Source organism: Balaenoptera physalus (assembly GCF_965194825.1).
Source record: "Balaenoptera physalus genome assembly, chromosome: 11".
In the NCBI taxonomy this organism is placed as follows: Eukaryota; Metazoa; Chordata; class Mammalia; order Artiodactyla; family Balaenopteridae; genus Balaenoptera; species Balaenoptera physalus.
The window spans coordinates 72401418-72417604 of NC_138896.1; the positions used below are offsets into that span (position 1 = coordinate 72401418).

At 51.3% G+C, this 16187-nt stretch overlaps 1 protein-coding gene across 3 annotated transcripts; it reads right to left on the bottom strand.

The window, feature by feature from the left end:
* Positions 1-1391: 1391 nt before the first annotated feature.
* Positions 1392-15930, bottom strand: MON1A (MON1 homolog A, secretory trafficking associated). Of its 3 annotated transcripts, none has more exons than XM_082414160.1 (7): positions 15640-15930; positions 14479-14550; positions 5714-5853; positions 3977-4462; positions 2628-3393; positions 1777-1924; positions 1392-1676 (listed from the first exon to the last, which is right to left on the bottom strand). In XM_082414160.1, the coding sequence occupies exons 3-7, from the start codon at positions 5838-5840 to the stop codon at positions 1536-1538; spliced, it is 1668 nt and encodes a 555-aa protein (XP_082270286.1). In that variant the 5' UTR covers positions 5841-5853; positions 14479-14550; positions 15640-15930; the 3' UTR covers positions 1392-1535. The 3 variants fall into 3 exon arrangements, with proteins under 3 accessions (XP_082270286.1, XP_082270285.1, XP_082270284.1); XM_082414159.1 differs by having other exon boundaries at positions 14479-14609; XM_082414158.1 differs by lacking the exon at positions 14479-14550.
* Positions 15931-16187: the final 257 nt, after the last annotated feature.

Here is a 16187-nt window from a genome sequence, read left to right on the forward strand (position 1 = left end):
GGATCAGGGTAGCCAGCAGGGACACCTGGAGGCTGACCGCTGACCAGAAGAACACCGGTAGCAGTCAGAGACAGCTAGCCTGGCATCACCCTGGCCCCAGAGGCAGTGGTTTGGTGCACTTTCCAGGATTCAGGGAAGGAACAGAAACAGCAAGCAGACAGAAAAGAGACCCAGGGCATGTGGGCAGTGTGAGCAGCACCCACCAAGCCTGTGGCTGCGCCATAGGGGCTTTGGGGTCTGGGCAGGTGGCCTGCTGCCACACTTATTCTAATGTGATCTGGGGTGGGGCCAAGGGCAGGGGCTGTGCTGCCATTTCCTGGGACAGGAAGTGACTCATTCCAGTGCATCCTTGGCCTACGCCACCTACACAGACACATTCTCCAACATGGGTTGGTTTTAGTGGCAGAGTATCTTGGTCCAGCACTCAGAGACTGCATGAAGGTGATTCACTCTATAGTCTGAAGACCATATTCCATGGACACTATTCTCCCAAACACTTCCTAGGTCTTCTGTTTCCCTGGCCAATGAGATGGTTCAGTTGTGGCATAACTGGGAGAGCCCCCAGCAGGAAGGTAGAGGCTTTCTGCACTGTGCCTTGGGCTCTGTCCTAAGAAGGTCTCATGGTAGAGTGAATGGGGCTGGGCCTTCACTGCTGAGCCTCCTGGGATGTTCATGGTGACCCACGTAGGCTGGGCCATGCCAGGGAACAGGGTGACTGAAAAGGGCATCAGCCCTTCTTAGGGCAGGGTCCATTCCTGCCCCAGAGGTCAGCTGGGTCTTCTTTCAGGTCCTCTGGCTCACTCCTGGGGGCCATCCTGAGGAATGTGCTGGCTGGAGGTAGGGAAGTTGAGGTGGACATCCTTCATGAGTGGAAACTAAGCTGGAATAGTTTCCCCAGAGGTCTACAGCTATAGTGAGGCTGGACTCTGAATTTGTGCTGAACACTGGGCCACCTCACCATGGGCTCCCACCCATGCCCGGGCTCAGACTCTCTCCACTTGACTGTCCCTGTCTTACTCAGCTCAGCCCCTGCTGAACTACAGCAGTCCATTAAGCAGAGCCACAGTCAGGGCTCCCAGGTAGTTGGGTGGTCCTTCAGGCCATGCAGCTGGGAATCCCATCTAGGAGTGACAGGGGAGGCACCAGGGGCTCAGACTGAGCGTGGGGTGGGGCTTCGTGGGAGGTTGGTCGTGGTGGGGAAGGCCAGTGGGGTCCTAGAGAACACTTTACATGTGGCAGGACTTCAGCTGAATGATAACAGCCCCAGCCCAGGGGCCGACTCTGAGCACACGTGATGCTGCGCATGGGGAAGCATGGGCAGGGCCTAGGGAGGAGGGTCCAGCATCTGCATGTGAGTGAGAGTGAAGGAACCAGTGACAAGGCCCCACAAGTGTGTTCCCCAAAGCACTTTAATGCACACACCAACCCACAGTCCCTGCCTGCTGCCTGGGCCAGAGAGGCCAGCCCCACCTGGAAGCTCCCATGGCTTCCACAGCCTGGTGTGCCTAGGAGGGCCGAGCCCACACACATTCTCATCAGTACGTGAGGGGCGTGAGGATGAAGAGGCGGTCTTCTTCTTTGCGGATCCAGCGCATCAGTTTATGGATGGCACTGACGGCGGACGCCTTGGTCCCCAGGGGGCTGTAGCACATGTAGAGCTCAAAGGCGCCTGTCACCTGGAGGAAGGGGGCACAGGGTGGTCATCCAGATTAGACAACCCTCGTGGCCCTTGCCCAGGACCCCGATGAAGCCCAGCCCATCCCAGGGCTGCCTTACCCAAGCCAGGAGGTTCTCGTTGGGGCCCGTGTAGTAGATAGTCTTGAGTGGGCGGGAGGCATTGTGGGCGCGGCTGTGCAGGTACTGGTAGAGGCCCAGCAGCCGCTCCTGCTCCTCTTCACTGGTGTACGGGGCCTCGATCTCAGGGCTGGAGATGGGGGAGTAGGTTCGCAAAGGAATGACTTCCACTGGCTTCTCTGGAGATCCAGAAACACCTATTCCTAGCCAGGGAGACTCCACCATGTGTCCTACCCTCCAAATGCCCCCCCACCCCAGGACAAGGCATTGTCTCCTCACCACTGAAGACTCCCCAGGACAGAGCTGGGCCCACCCAGACTGGAGCCCTGTTCTCCCCTCTCCCCCAAGTTCATGGCATCAATGGTGACCCTCCCTTGGAGAAGCCAATCTGGGTTTAGGTGTCCTAGACAGAGTGACAGGTCTGAGACGGAGGAAAAGTGAGCCAGGAACCCTCTGGACCAAAAAGGGGTAAGAGGATAGAAGATGCCTCATCTGGCCCCAGCCCCTCTGTTGGAGGAGGAAGTGGAGGAGTTCTGCATCCTGGGCTGGACCAAACTGACCAAACAGAGGAGACCTCTGTTCCAGCTTCCTTCCCTGGGTGTACTGGGTATTTCAAGGCCTTATGGGAAATGACTGTAGAGAGGTGTATGCTGATGGGGAGTAGGGTGATAGGGGATTTGGGTCCCTGGTATCAGAGTCAAACAGACACAGCAGGTCGGTCCATTCCCAGAGGGGTCGTCAGCTTCAGGACTGCATCAGAGCTCAGGCCCAACCGGCCGCCCCCCACCACGCCCTTGTCTCCCTCAAGCAGTGTCCCCAAGGCCCTCCCTCACCTGGTGAAGAGTCCTGAGCTCTTTGACTTATAGAGGAAGTGGCGCAGGTCAGGGATGCCCACTTGGGCAACACTGTAGTAAGGTGTGCGCAGCGCCTCCCGCAGCGCCAGGTGCGCTCCGCGCTTCCGCAGGCGCTCCTGAAAGCGGCGGCGGCAGTCAGACACTGCAAAGAAGTCCTCACGGTCGGTGGAGACGAGCAGCAGGCAGAGATCCGTGTCAGGCTCCAGGTAAGAGATGTGTGCATGGAAGAAGCCGGCTGCGTTGAATTTGGGCAGGCACACGGGCGTCCAGGCCTCGCCCTCGCGGAAGGACGAGGAGGAACTTATGAGGTTGAAGAGCAGGTGCAGGTCGATGGGGTGCAGGAATTGGTCCTTGCGGCGCACGAGCGCCACGAGCTGGTTGCGCGCCAGCAGGATGGAGAAGACGAGGCTGCGGGCGCGCGCCTGCTGCAGGCTGGCACTCACGACGTCGCGCACGGCCGCCGCCAGGGGCAGGCAGCGCGCCGCCCCCATCAGGAAACTGGGGTCTCGCGCCATGAGCTGCAGCAGGTTGTCCGTGATGCGCTCAGAGCCCGAGAGCAGGCGCCGCAGGTCATAGTTCTGCTTCTGCTGGAAGATGTGGCTCAGCTGCGCGCCCGTAAGAAGGCTCAGGATCTGGTAGTAGATGTAGAGCAACTCTTGCGCCAGTTCTTGTGCCGACTGCCGCGTGCGGGCCACCGCCACCAGCACCAGTGGGCTCCGGCGCACAAATACTACCTTGTAGCCATCTGATGGGGCGGATGGATAGGGGTGGTGTCAGCTTCAGCACCTCTCCGGAAAGCCCTCCCTGATTGGCTTGCCCTAGCACCCTCAGAGCCCCGCTTTCCCAGCAGCCTTCCACATCCTCTCCACCTCCCCTCATAACTGTGCACACAGAGGGGGCTTCAAGATGAAAGAAAAACAGATGCCCAGGGGCCCCCTTCTCCCCTTCTTTCCCCTTCCCTGCCACTTGCTTCACAGACTGGGACCAGCTAAAACGCAGGAAGCACTTCAGAAAAACACACATTCTTGGGCTAAGTGGTAAGAGCTGGGTGGGGCTCAAGACCTGGGATTTTTTGGTCACCTCCCCGGCTTCTCACCTTCTCCAAGGGCAAAGCCCATGTGCGAGCCACCTTTGGCCCTCACAACAGCCCTATGAGGCAGTCAGTGTTGTTTTCCCATGTTCAGATGAGGACCTGGGGCTCGGTGAAGTGGAGGGACTACCCTTGGTCACACAGCACATCCCAGCCCTCTAGTCCCTGGGAGTCCGAAACCTGGTATGGCCTCTCCTGGCCAGGGAGACCTCCCGGCACCCCCTTCCTGGTGGCTCACCTGCATGGATGGAACGGATGGCATTCTTGTCAGCCTCCAGGAAGGACACCAGGGCCACCATGACACCCATGGTGCTGGAAAGTGCCTCCTCTGACCCATAGCGGGAGTACACAGGCTTCCCCGCCTCGCTCAGCACGAAGACATGCTTCTGGTGCAGGCGCCATGCCTCAGCAGTCTCCTCCTCATCCCCTTCACCAGTGCCCTCCCTTGAGGGCTCTGTGGCTGGTCGCCCAGCTGCCCCTGGGGACTCCGGCCAGTCCTCAGAGCTTCCTGGAAGCATCTCCTCCTGCAGGTCTCGGGCGACACCCGTCAGCTGGGTGCTCAGCTCACTGAAGTCCTGGCTGATCTGGCGCATGTCTGTAGGCAGCGGTGGGGGACCGCCAGCACCCTCCTTGGGGCTCTCCCCAGAAGCTGCCCCATCCTCTGATTCAGTCAGGTCCTCGTAGGAACGGGCATGGACGAACATGGCACCCTCCTGTCCGGCACCTGCCAGCCAAAAGCACTGGTGTTTAGAGCGGTAGCTTCTGGCAGACCACCTCACCAGCAAGGTGCCCAATATAGTACACTGCTTGTCCTGATGAGGCAAGCCACTGTTCCCTCCGGCTACAAGTCATGCTTTGCTGTGACTTACAGCCCACCAGCCTCCTCCCCTCACCCTGGGAATACGACCCCAACCCCTCAAGGCTGCGGTGGTAGCCAGTATCTGCCTGTCCCTCTCACTCTCATCTCACAGCCCTTCGTGCATCTGCTCTTTGGATAGCCCACCTACCTCAGGGCCTCTGCATCTCCTGTTCCCTCTGCCTGGAAGGCACTCCCACCTCCTTGCATGCCAGCTCCCTGTCACACTTCAGCTCACAGCAAAGATGTTAGTTGTCCCTGTCACCTGACCCCCAAACCCAGGCACTCTATCATATCCCCCTCCTTGACTTCTCTTGGGGCACTTATCAGTTATTGCCCTTCTCCCCAACTGCAATGGGGTTCCCCCTCATGGGCAGGAACCTGGTTGTTCACTGCTGTGTGCCCAGCACCTCGCCCTGTGCCTGGAATAACGCCTGTGCTCAGCAAATCTTTCTCCCTGGGAGAAGGCTTCCTGACCCTGCGCAAGGACCCATGGCTCCTAACGCCCTCCACTGGAATGCTCTCAGTAGCCTGTGGCTCCCCCAAGGCAGGGACCATGTCAGTTTTCCTTTACTGATTTTTTTTTGGACAGAAGAGTTCAAGAGATATGTTTTGAGTCCCTATTATGAGTTCAGCACTGTACCAGGCATTGGGGATACAACAGCTCTGTGCTCAAAGAGCTCACAATCTTGTGGACAAGAGAGATGGGCAATACATACACACACAAATAAGACTACAAAATAACTAAGATAAAATAACTGCACATGTTCTGTGCAGAGCATGGTCAGAGCAGGCCTCTCTTGTGAGGAGGTGACATTTAAGTTGAGAGCTGAGGGAGGGAGAAGGAGACAGGGAGGTACCTGTAGACACAGGAAATAGGAGGAGAGCCCACACTAGTGGCAAGACAGCACAGGGCAAGTGGCACAACATGAAGTGGAGAGGAAGGCCAGATGCACACTGAGCCTGGATCCCTGCAGTATCCCCAGCACATGACAAATAGCTAACAAGTGAGTGAACACATGCATGAATGAGTGACAGTGAAAGAGTGGTTGGGAATCCCGATTGCCCTGGAGGCTGCTCTAGCTGTAAGCTGGCTGGGGCTGCGCACCCTGCCCGTACCTGGCTCCATTCCCTGGGCCAGTCCTGGTGTGGGGCTCTCAGCTCTCTCCACACTCTGCCCATCAGAAGGAGCCAACGTGCCATCGGGGCCTTCGCTGCTTCTCTTCCTCTGCATGTCAGCAGCCATCCCTTGGGCTCTCCTGTGGGGCAAACAAAGGCATCATTGAGGGTAAGGGGGAAGGTGCTAGTGGCAGGAGTCACTGGCATGATTAAGAGTGGTTAAGTACAGGAAAGTATCCCTCACCAGGACCCAGCTAACTCAAACCTCTGGGGAATGGGTTCTGAATATTCCCTTCCAAAGAAGCGTGCTGTTCTCTTTCTGATTATAAAAGAATATATGGGGGACTTTCCTGGTGGTCCAGTGGTTAAGACTCTGTGCTCCCAATACAGGGGGTGCGGTTCGATCCCCGGTCAGGGAACCAGATCCCGCATGCCGAAACTAAGAGCAGCATGCTGCAACTAAAAGATCCCTCATGCTGCAACTAAAAGATCCCTCATGCCACAACTAAAGATTCTGCATGCCGCGATGAAGATCCTGCCTGATGCAACTAAGACCCAGTGCAGCCAAAGTAAATAAATAAATATACTTTTTTTTTTTTTGGCTGTGTTGGGTCTTCGTTGCTGCTCGCGGGCTTTCTCTAGTTGCGGTGAGTGGGGGCTAAGCTTCGTTGTGGTGCGCGGGCTTCCCATTGTGGTGGCTTCTCGTTGCAGAGCACGGGCTCTAGAGCGCAGGCTCAGTAGTTGTGGCGCACGGGTTTAGTTGCTCTGCGATCTTCAGGATCTCTAGGCGCGCGGGCTTCAGTAGTTGTAGCACACAGGCTCAGTAGTTGTGGCTCACGGGCTCTAGAGTGCAGGCTCAGTAGCTGTGGCGCACGGGCTTAGTTGCTCCACGGCATGTGGGATCTTCCTGGACCAGGGCTTGAACCTGTGTCCCCTGCATTGGCAGGCGGATTCTTAACCACTGAGCCACCAGGTAAGTCCCTGTGTCGGGTCTTAGTTGCGGCACTCAAGCTTCTCTCTAGTTGTGGTGTGCAGGGTTTTTTTCTCTCTCTAGTTGTGGCACGCGGGTTTAGTTGCCCCGCAGCATGTGGGATCTTAGTTCCCCGACCAGGTATCGAACCCACATCCCCTGCATTGGAAGGCGGATTCTTTACCCCTGGAAATTCCAGGGAAGTCCCAGTCCCTATGTGGATTTTTATGTAATCCTGATCACTCTTCTCTGAGGCAGGCACTCTTGTCAGACAAGCTTTATAGATGAAGAAACTGAAGCTGAGAGAGTGTAAGTACATTGCCCAATGTCACGACAGGAAAGAAGCGCTGGTGCTGGGAATTGAAACCGTTCTGTATCCTGATATCTTCCACTGTACATCCTACCATGAACATTTCTCCATTCAAAACTGAGTTGACAAATCAGTTCTTTTTGATATTTAGACATTTACTATGAATGAAGTGAGTCAGAGTAAACAGGCCTAAGCCTTGCTTTTCTCCTTGCATTCTGTACCTTTTGAATTTGGCACCAGGGCTCGCCTTTCCAGTTAAAAACAACTATGGACATGTCAGTTCTCAATGCCCATTTGATGGACACTAAGGACAAACTCAGCCTGATCTCCCAGTCCTTCCACAGCCTCAGGGCCAGGTGGAGGTGGCCAAGAGTGGATGTCAGGGATAACGAAGTTGGGTGGCTCACTTGGGATCAGCCTCTACGGTTCCTTAATGACAGGCTGAAGGGTCTTCATTTGGCAGGCAACAAACAATCCATAGGAGAGGGGTTCCATCTGAGGCACTAACCCTTTAGGGAAGAGAAATTTGGCTGGATGGGCTAGATGGGCAGCGAAGACTAGTCAGAGACTCACGAGGAAGGCACTGCAGGCAGGCCAGGGGCCTGGGAGGGACTGGTGTTACTGTGAGCAAAGCAGACTCTGTCCCTGCCCTCCTGGAGCAGAGTCCATAGGGAATAATTGAGGCTTGTCCCTTACTAGCTCTGTAACCTTGGGCAAATGACTCCACCCTGAGCCTGGCATGAAGTAGGTGCTCAAAAACGTTCATGAGAAGAGTGATTTCAAAACAGTGTCACCAGCACTAGCATTTGTTTCGCCCCCGCTTATCTGTGTCTAAGAACTCTCTCTGACCACAAGTTCCTAGCAGGCAGCTCCTGCAAGTGTACCCAAAGAATTGATTTTCAAGCTCTTCTTTTTGTCATCTTTGTCGTAAGCTATGGAATCCTTTCTTCAAATTAATCTTGTAAAGCAGTTCAATGTGCAAAACAGCCAGACAGGGAGGCAGGGCCAGAGACTGGCCTGATGGCCACGCCCCCACTTGTCCTGGAGCACCACAGGGTTAAGTGGGGGTTGGGTACCACTGGTCAACAGCATCACCCCACACAGAGTGCGCTTCGAATAATCTTCAAAGGAAGATTATTTGGGAGAACATCTACTTTTGGGGATTTTCTAGGCCACCAATCCTGTCCATCAGGACAATCAAGACTGATGGTTCCCAGCAAGGGTTGGAGCCCAGAAGACCAAGGTGTGGTCCACCTTTTCTGATGAAGAGTAATTAAGAAGCTGCATGCCCTCAACAGGAACCTGGGGAGGCATCCAGAAAGGTCTCCTCTGAGACTGAGACCAAGAGGAGCAATCCAAAACAGGCCAAAACAGCCACCGCAACACCACGGAGCCCAGGGCAGTGGGTGCTAAGGAAACTAGGGCATGTCCAGATCTTAAGCAAGAAGACACAGGCCACACGAGAACCTTGTAGACCATTATTTTACAAGCTAACCTAAAAGCCCGGGTGGGGTCTCCATTGCTGTGTAAAGAGAGAGCGACCCCAGAGAGATGAGTCTGTCCATATACAGGCAGAGGGCAAGCTGCTACTGCCAGTCCCGGGGTCGTGGCCAGGGCTTCTGGACCTGGCTCCTTGGATGGAGGCCTGGATTGGTATGTGCTTTTTTCTGAGGAGAGGGTCCAGAACAATTACTTTAAATGGGAATGCCCTACATTTCTATGTCTACTCACTTTCCCACTCCCCTAGTGGATAGCTTCACATCGTCTCTCTTCTCAAGCTTCCATCATCTTCTCCGATGCTCGCCCTCAGCACTATCAGTGATAACCTTACCTTCTATTTCACTGAGGACATGCAAGTCAGCAAAAGAGAACTTCCAAGATTCCCACTACCACCTCACCTCACCTGCCAGACTCTGCCTTCCTTCTTCTTACTAAAGATGAGCTGCCTGGGCTCCACTAATGCCTCCACTCCAGCCCCTCTCACCCACCCAAGCATATGGCTTCAGCAGCTGTCCCTCTCTCTCTCGGATCATCAGTGTCCCCTTCTCCCCTATCCATCACCAATATACTGATGTTTCTTCCATTTTCAAAACACCTTCCCTTAGATGTGTTTACTCTGTTATAATTCATTGAGCTGTACTTATGATTTGTGAACTTTATGTTTGTTTTATTTCAATTAAAACCTTAAAACAAATCTCCACTTAACTCTACATTCCCCTCTAGGTACCACCCTATTTTTTTTTTTTTTTTTTTTTGCTGTCCTTTATAAAACAAACAAACCTCAAAACAGTAAACAGTACTTGGAGTTTAATTAGTCACATAAGCTAGGCTATGCTGTGTAACAAATGAGTGCCAAAATGGTAGAGGCTTTACACATAAAGGCTTTTTTTTGTTTTGTTTTGGCCATACCACGTGGCTTGTGGGATTGAACTTGGGCCCCAGGCAATGGAAGTGCAGAGTCCTAACCACTGGACTGCCAGGGAATTCCCTAAAGGCTTTTTTTTTTTTTGTAAGCATTTTTTAATTGAGAAATAATCAATGTATAACATTATATTAGTTTCAGGTCTACAACATAATGATTCAATATTTGTATATATTGCAAAATGGTCACCACCATGTCTCATTAACATCCATCACCACACATAGTTGCAAAATTTTTTTCTTGTGATGAGAACTTTTAATACCTACTCTCTTAGCAACTTTCAAATATACAAGTATTATTAATTATAGTCACCATGCTGTACATTGCATCCTCAGGATTTATTTATTTTATAACTGTAAGTTTGTACCTTTTGACCACCTTCACAGATTTTGCAAGCATTTTTAATAATCTCTAAAGGATAATATGTATTAAAATATTTACAAGTTCCTAATTTGACAGGCTGACTCCATTATATACAGCAGGGGTCCCCAACTCCCAGGCTGCGGACCTCTATCTGGGACGTGGGCTGTTAGGAACTGGGCCGTACAGCAGGAGGTGAGCAGCAGGAGAGCGAAGCTTCATCTGCCGCCCCGCATCGCTCCCCATCACTCGCATTACCGCCTGAACCAAACAATATGGAATGCTTCAGGAATTTGCGTGTCATCCTTGCGCAGGGGCCATGCTAATCTTCTCTGTATCGTTCCAATTTTAGTATATGTGCTGCCGAAGAGAGCACTAAAGGCTTATTTTTTGCTCACGTACTGTGGGTTGGGTAGCAATTCAGAGCAGCTCCCTTCCGGGCAGTGATTCAGGAATCCAGGCTACTAGCATCTTATAACTCTGCTGTCACCTGGCCATGGAAGACAGGGCTGGAGGGTCATGTACCAACTCTTAAATACTTCAAAGTCCAGATTGGCCAGAACTAGTCATGTGGCCAGAGGGACTGGGAAATGTGGAGCGCTCAGGTGTCTCTCCACTTTTCCCATTCACACTTGAATCCATTCCAACTATTACTCCAGTGACACTGCTCCCTCAAGGTCTCCAGTGACCTCCAGGATCATCTCACTTCACTCAGCAGCCACAATGATTATTTCCTCTCTCTCAAAACACTTTCTTCTCTTGGCTTCTGGCACATCACTCTCCTTTCATGGTTCTCCTACCTCATGGACCACTCCTTCTAAGTCCTCTTTACAGTTCTTCTTACTGTTGAGGGTCCAAGATTTCAGGTCTTGGACCTCTTTTGTCTTCATTCGATCCCTTGGTGACCTTATTCAGTCTCATGGTTTTAAATTTCACTGATACATTAATGAGTCCAAATTTTATTCACAGCCCTAATCTCTCTTCTGACTTCCAGAGGCACACACATTTAACTGTTTACTTGATGTTTGCCCTTGGATATCTTATAGTACCTCAAAGTTATATGTCCAAAACTGAGTTCCTGATCATCCCCTTAAAAAGTTGTTCCTCCCAGAGTTTTCTCCATCTCAGTGAAAGACATTTTGATACTTCCAGTTATTTAGCAAAAAACCTTGGAGGCATCCCTTATGCCTCTCTTTTTCCTGTAACTAATATACCAAACCACCAGCAAATCTTGTCAGCTTTACTTCAGAATACAGGTACACCCAGAAAAATGTCTCTCATTAACCTTTGCCACATAGAATGCCTCTTGGTTTTTAATACACAGCTGTGGTAGCCAGCCTTCAAAATGGTCCCCAGTGATCCTCAACTCCCAGCATTCAAGTCTGTATACTCCCATCCCACACTGAGCAGAACTAATCTATGTCACCAACAGGATAATGTGAAAATGACAATGTGTGACTTCTGAGGCTAGGTCATAAAAGACATTGTGGCTTCTGCTTTGTTCTCTTGGATCACTCTCTCTAGGTGCAGCCATCAGCCATCAGTTGTGAGGACACTCAAGCAGCCCTAAAGAGAGGAGCTCATGGTAAGAAACTGAAACCTGAGAACAGCCAGTACCAATGTGCTAGTCATGTGAGCGGGCAGTCTTGGAAGCAAATCATCTAGCCCCAGTCATGCCTTTAATGACTGCAACCTCATGAGAGACACTGGGCCTGAACCATCCAGCTAAGATGCTCCTAAATTCCTGACCCTCAGGAACTGCATGAGATAATAAATATTTATTATTGTTTTGAGCTGCTAAGTTTTGGGATAACTTGTTACACAGCAATAGATAACTAATACAACAAACTTGTACTGATTGAGCTTATGTTTACATAGAAAAAAACTATTATCAACACTTGATCTATATTTTTTAATAAAGGAATGTGCATTTAAAGCCTCAAATTACATTTCAAATAGAACTGATAGAAGATCATTGAGTGCCAACAAAAGGGGTTTAGTTGCATCATGGCTATTTGCAGGTACTGAAAGAGGCCATGATGCTGTATCAAAGCAACACTGTTTGATGAGGAGGAAATGTTTTAAGCATTTTGTATCCTAACATTATAATTTATTTGGCATATATTAGGTATGTATTTTCCTTGTGTTTTAGTGCTATTTTAGAAAATTGGGGATTTGGGGTTGATGAAGGAAGCATTATACTTTTTCCCATTTAAAATAATGGGGAAACACATAAATCAACTATACTTCAATAAAATGTTAAAAAAAAAATAAAAAGCTAAATGACAAAAAAAAAAAAAGTGGGAAACAGATACTAAGTTAGTGATTCCAGACAGAATGTCCAACTTTCATGGAACAGATTACTGATGTTCCATGGGGAAATGCCCATATTCAGAATCTGACCACTTCTCATCACCTCCACCACTACCACATTGGTCCAAGTCAACATTATCTCTCTAGCAGATTGTTGCAAGTCTTTTTTTTTTTTTTTTAACATCTTTATTAGAGTATAATTGCTTTACAATGTTGTGTTAGTTTCTGCTGCGTAACAAAGTGAATCAGCTATACGTATACAAATATCCCCATATCCCCGCCCTCTTGCATCTCCCTCCCACCCTCCCTATCCCACCCCTCTAGGTGGTCACAAAGCAGCGAGCTGATCTCCCTGTGCCATGCGGCTGCTTCCCACTAGCTATCTATTTTACATTTGGTAGTGTATATATGTCAATGCCACTCTCTCACTTCATCCTAGCTTACCCTTCCCCCTCACCGTGTCCTCAAGTCCATTCTCTACGTCTGTGTCTTTATTCCTGTCCTGCCCCTAGGTTCATCAGAACCTTTTTTTTTTTTTTTAGATTCCATATATATGTGTTAGCATATGGTATTTGTTTTTCTCTTTCTGACTTACTTCACTCTGTTTGACAGACTCTAGGTCCATCCACCTCACTACAAAGAACTCAATTTTGTTTCTTTTTATGACTGAGTAATATTCCATTGTATATATGTGCCACATCTTTATCCATTCATCTGTCGATGGACACTTAGGTTGCTTCCATGTCCCGGCTATTGTAAATAGTGCTGCAATGAACACTGTGGTACATGACTCTTTTTGAATTATGGTTTTCTCAGGGTATATGCCCAGTAGTGGGATTGCTGGGTCGTATGGTAGTTCTATTTTTAGTTTTTTAAGGAACCTCCATACTGTTCTCCATAGTGGCTGTATCAATTTACATTCCCACCAACAGTGCAAGAGGGTTCCCTTTTCTCCACACCCTCTCCAGCATTGCGACAGTCTTTTAACCAGTCTCCCCACTTCTGTCCTTGTCCCTGTACAGTCTATCCTTCTCACAGCTCTCAAAGTGATCTGCTTGAGACAGAAGTCAAGTCACGTAGTTCCTTTGCTCACTAGTCTGTAATGGTCACAACTCACCCAGTGAGAAAGCCAATTTCCTCACAGTGGTGCACAAGAACCACTCTGTCTACACGCGCCACACCCCACCCCCCAAATTACTTCTTCAGCCTCATCTCCTGTTCTTTCCCCTACTTGCTTTGCTTCAACCCAGCCACACTGACGTTACGGCTTTCCTTGAGTATACTGTAAATGTAAATCCTGAGTATTCCTTCACTTCAGAACTTTGCTCTTGCTGAACTTTCTGCCTGGACCACATCTCCCTACTTTTCCCCCTGCCCCCCACCTCACCTATTCCACTACTTGGCCAAATATCTACATGACTCACTCTGTCACTTCCTTCAGGTTGCTGCTCAAGTGTTACCTTATCAGAGAGGCCTTCCTGGAATATCCTGGATTCTTATCTCCCTTGCCCTGCTTTGTTTTTCTACATTGAAGGTAACCCTGTGAGCTGTCGAAAATTTCAGAATGTCAGCTCCATACTCAGGAAGACTTTAATTAACATTTGTCAGACAAATAACTTTGTAAGGGAGAAGATGAAAGATCCTCAGAGAACACCCAGCTCCAATGTAGCCTTGGGAGACTCCTGCCTGTAGGGAAGACTTGTCCTTGGTAGTAGTTAAGTGTTCAGTAACAATGGCTCTGGAGTCAGAGGGACCCGGATTAACCTGGCTTGGTTTTATAAATCTCAGCTTTCTCACCTACGAAATGAGGATGATGACAGCACTGATTCATTGGGTTGTGGAAGGATTAAATGAGATAATCCATGTAATTTGGTTACCCTGGCACAGAGTAGGTACATATACACTCAGCTGTCTTTAGCATATCATGATTATTCTTATTCAGACCATGTGTACCTGCACTTATACACAGATTCAGTAATCTCTGCCATGTAAATCAGTCCTTTGAGAGTTTGCTCATCCTGAGCCAGGCCCTTAGTGAACAGGACATGCTTCTGACCTCATGAAGCCAGGTGGGCTCTGGCCTGAAATGACCCATCTGTGATGCTGGGACAAAGAGATGCCTTTGGGCCTAGGGCTGGGAGTTCCTCCAGGCTAACTGGCTATTCATCCTGAAGTTGCAGGACAGACCATTGGTTCCCTGCTGCTCCCAGAAGTCTCTCCCAAGCTGAACTCCTTTCTACCACATGCCCCTGCTCTGTGGCCTTGCGCCTCTGGCTCAAAGACCAAAACAAGATCTACAGCAGCTTACCCCTGAGGGCCCACTACCCACTGATCCCAGTGAGCTTTAGGTAACTGCGCCCAGTATGGCTGAGTACTACCCAACATGGTACCTGCATGTTGTGAGGGCAGGGTCAGCTGGCTGGGGCTAGTGGACATCTCCTTCCGAACAGTTCTCCAACCACCTGAAATCATGTAGTACCTCAATATCTCCAAGGCCAGTATCGGGGTCCAGCCAAAAGCCCTGGTGAAGCAAACAGTTCTCTGGACATTTACACTGGAAACTAGGCAGGGAGGGTGAATGACTCATAGCAAAACCCACCCCAAACCCCACTGGAGCCATAACCTGTGTGGCTGAAGCTCTTGGGTGGCTGGGTCTGAAGCAGTTAAGCAAGAGAGGTCTCTTGGAACCAGTCCCAGATACTCCCTTGGGGCCCCTTCTCAGGCAACCTCTCTAGAAGCCCCCAGGGCTTGCTATTTTCCCTAGAAGTGCTCTGCTGTGCCTTTGAGCAATGTCACCAAACAAGTTAGCTCAATCAGCCCTTCTGGTATGCCTCCCTCCTCTAGGTGCCTGGCCTGGAGGGAGGAAGGGACTTGCAAGAACCCCCCCCCCCCCCACTGGGTCCCTACCACTCTTGCTCCCTCTTCCTGCTTAGATAGTGCCTTATCCTGCCTTGACCCTTTGGGGAGTGGGCTATCTGGGAGGATGGTGCCGGGATGCATGGATGTGTGGCAGACAGGGTCCAGGTGAGGCTGTGCTGTAACTGCTTCAGCAGGATGCCTACTCCATACTGAGAGTATAGCTTGGTACTTGTCACTGCTAGTGGTCACTCCCCTCTCTGACAAAGGCTGTTCACCCTCCCCAGCAAACTCGAGCCCAGAAAGTGTGGCTCAACAGGTACAAGAGGCAGCTTGGTTATCTGAGCCAGGGCACCCTTGAAGGCAAAGTCCTAAGCCTCAAGACACTTTCAGGAGCTTCCTGCTCACCCCACAGTCAACCTCTGCCAGTCTTTGAGAGCACTCTGCTGGGCCGAATGTGTGTGCGTTGGGGCTACAGGACTTTGCCCTTCCAGCCGAAGGAAGAGTTCCAGGCCTCGCCTTTTGTATTCCCCAGCTGGGAACCGGCGAAGGGACCCCAGAGAGACCCAGTCCTTCTACCGCAAATGGCAGCGTAGACGGCAGGGGCCCCTAGTCTTCAAGCCCCTCCCTTCAAAGATGACAGCTCTCCAGTCTCTCGGCGCCCCCAAACCACGTGGGTTGGCAGTCGGACTCACCTGTTTCTCGGGGAGGGGGAAGGGGTCAGGAAGCACAGAGATTGCCGGTCACTGCCCTCTGCCGGACCCCCGGGAGGGCACGGGTGTCCGGCTGGGCCCGGACTGATGGTTCAGGTTCGCGGGACCACAGCCCCCTGCGGACGCAGACATGGCCACAGCACAGGCCACCGCTCCCTCCCACCGCCCCTTGCCCGGCTGCCGACTCAGGAAGACAGCACTCGCCGGCCTCTGGCGGCGGAGGCCCGGCTCCAGTCGCTGGGCCTGGCCCTGCCCGCCCCCGATGTGCATTATGGGGAATGTAGTTCGCAGTGCACGGCCGCCGCGAGGTGGGGCGGGGCGCCAGGTCCCGGCAGAGACCTGGGCGGGGCCTGACCCGGGTCAGCGGTGGCATCATCCCGCACCGCCTTTTCCGGAGTCCCGGCCAAACTCAGGCACCTCCCCAAACCCAAAGCCTGGGGTGGACAGCAGGCCCAGACTCCCCAGCTCTTCCGCCCGAGCCAACAAGAGGTTTATTTAAAGCGAAAGAAAGAGACTATGGCATTTTTTTC

What these genes read in the sequence shown, in the direction of transcription:
- MON1A (XM_082414158.1), bottom strand. Translation starts at nt 5,840, where the DNA reads ATGGCTGCTGACATGCAGAGGAAGAGAAGCAGCGAAGGCCCCGATGGC. An exon ending in GGCCCAGGGAATGGAGCCAG is followed by an intron (nt 4,463 to 5,713) that starts GTACGGGCAGGG and finishes TTTGGCTGGCAG; the next exon opens with GTGCCGGACAGGAGGGTGCC. An exon ending in CATCCGTTCCATCCATGCAG is followed by an intron (nt 3,394 to 3,976) that starts GTGAGCCACCAG and finishes CCGCCCCATCAG; the next exon opens with ATGGCTACAAGGTAGTATTT.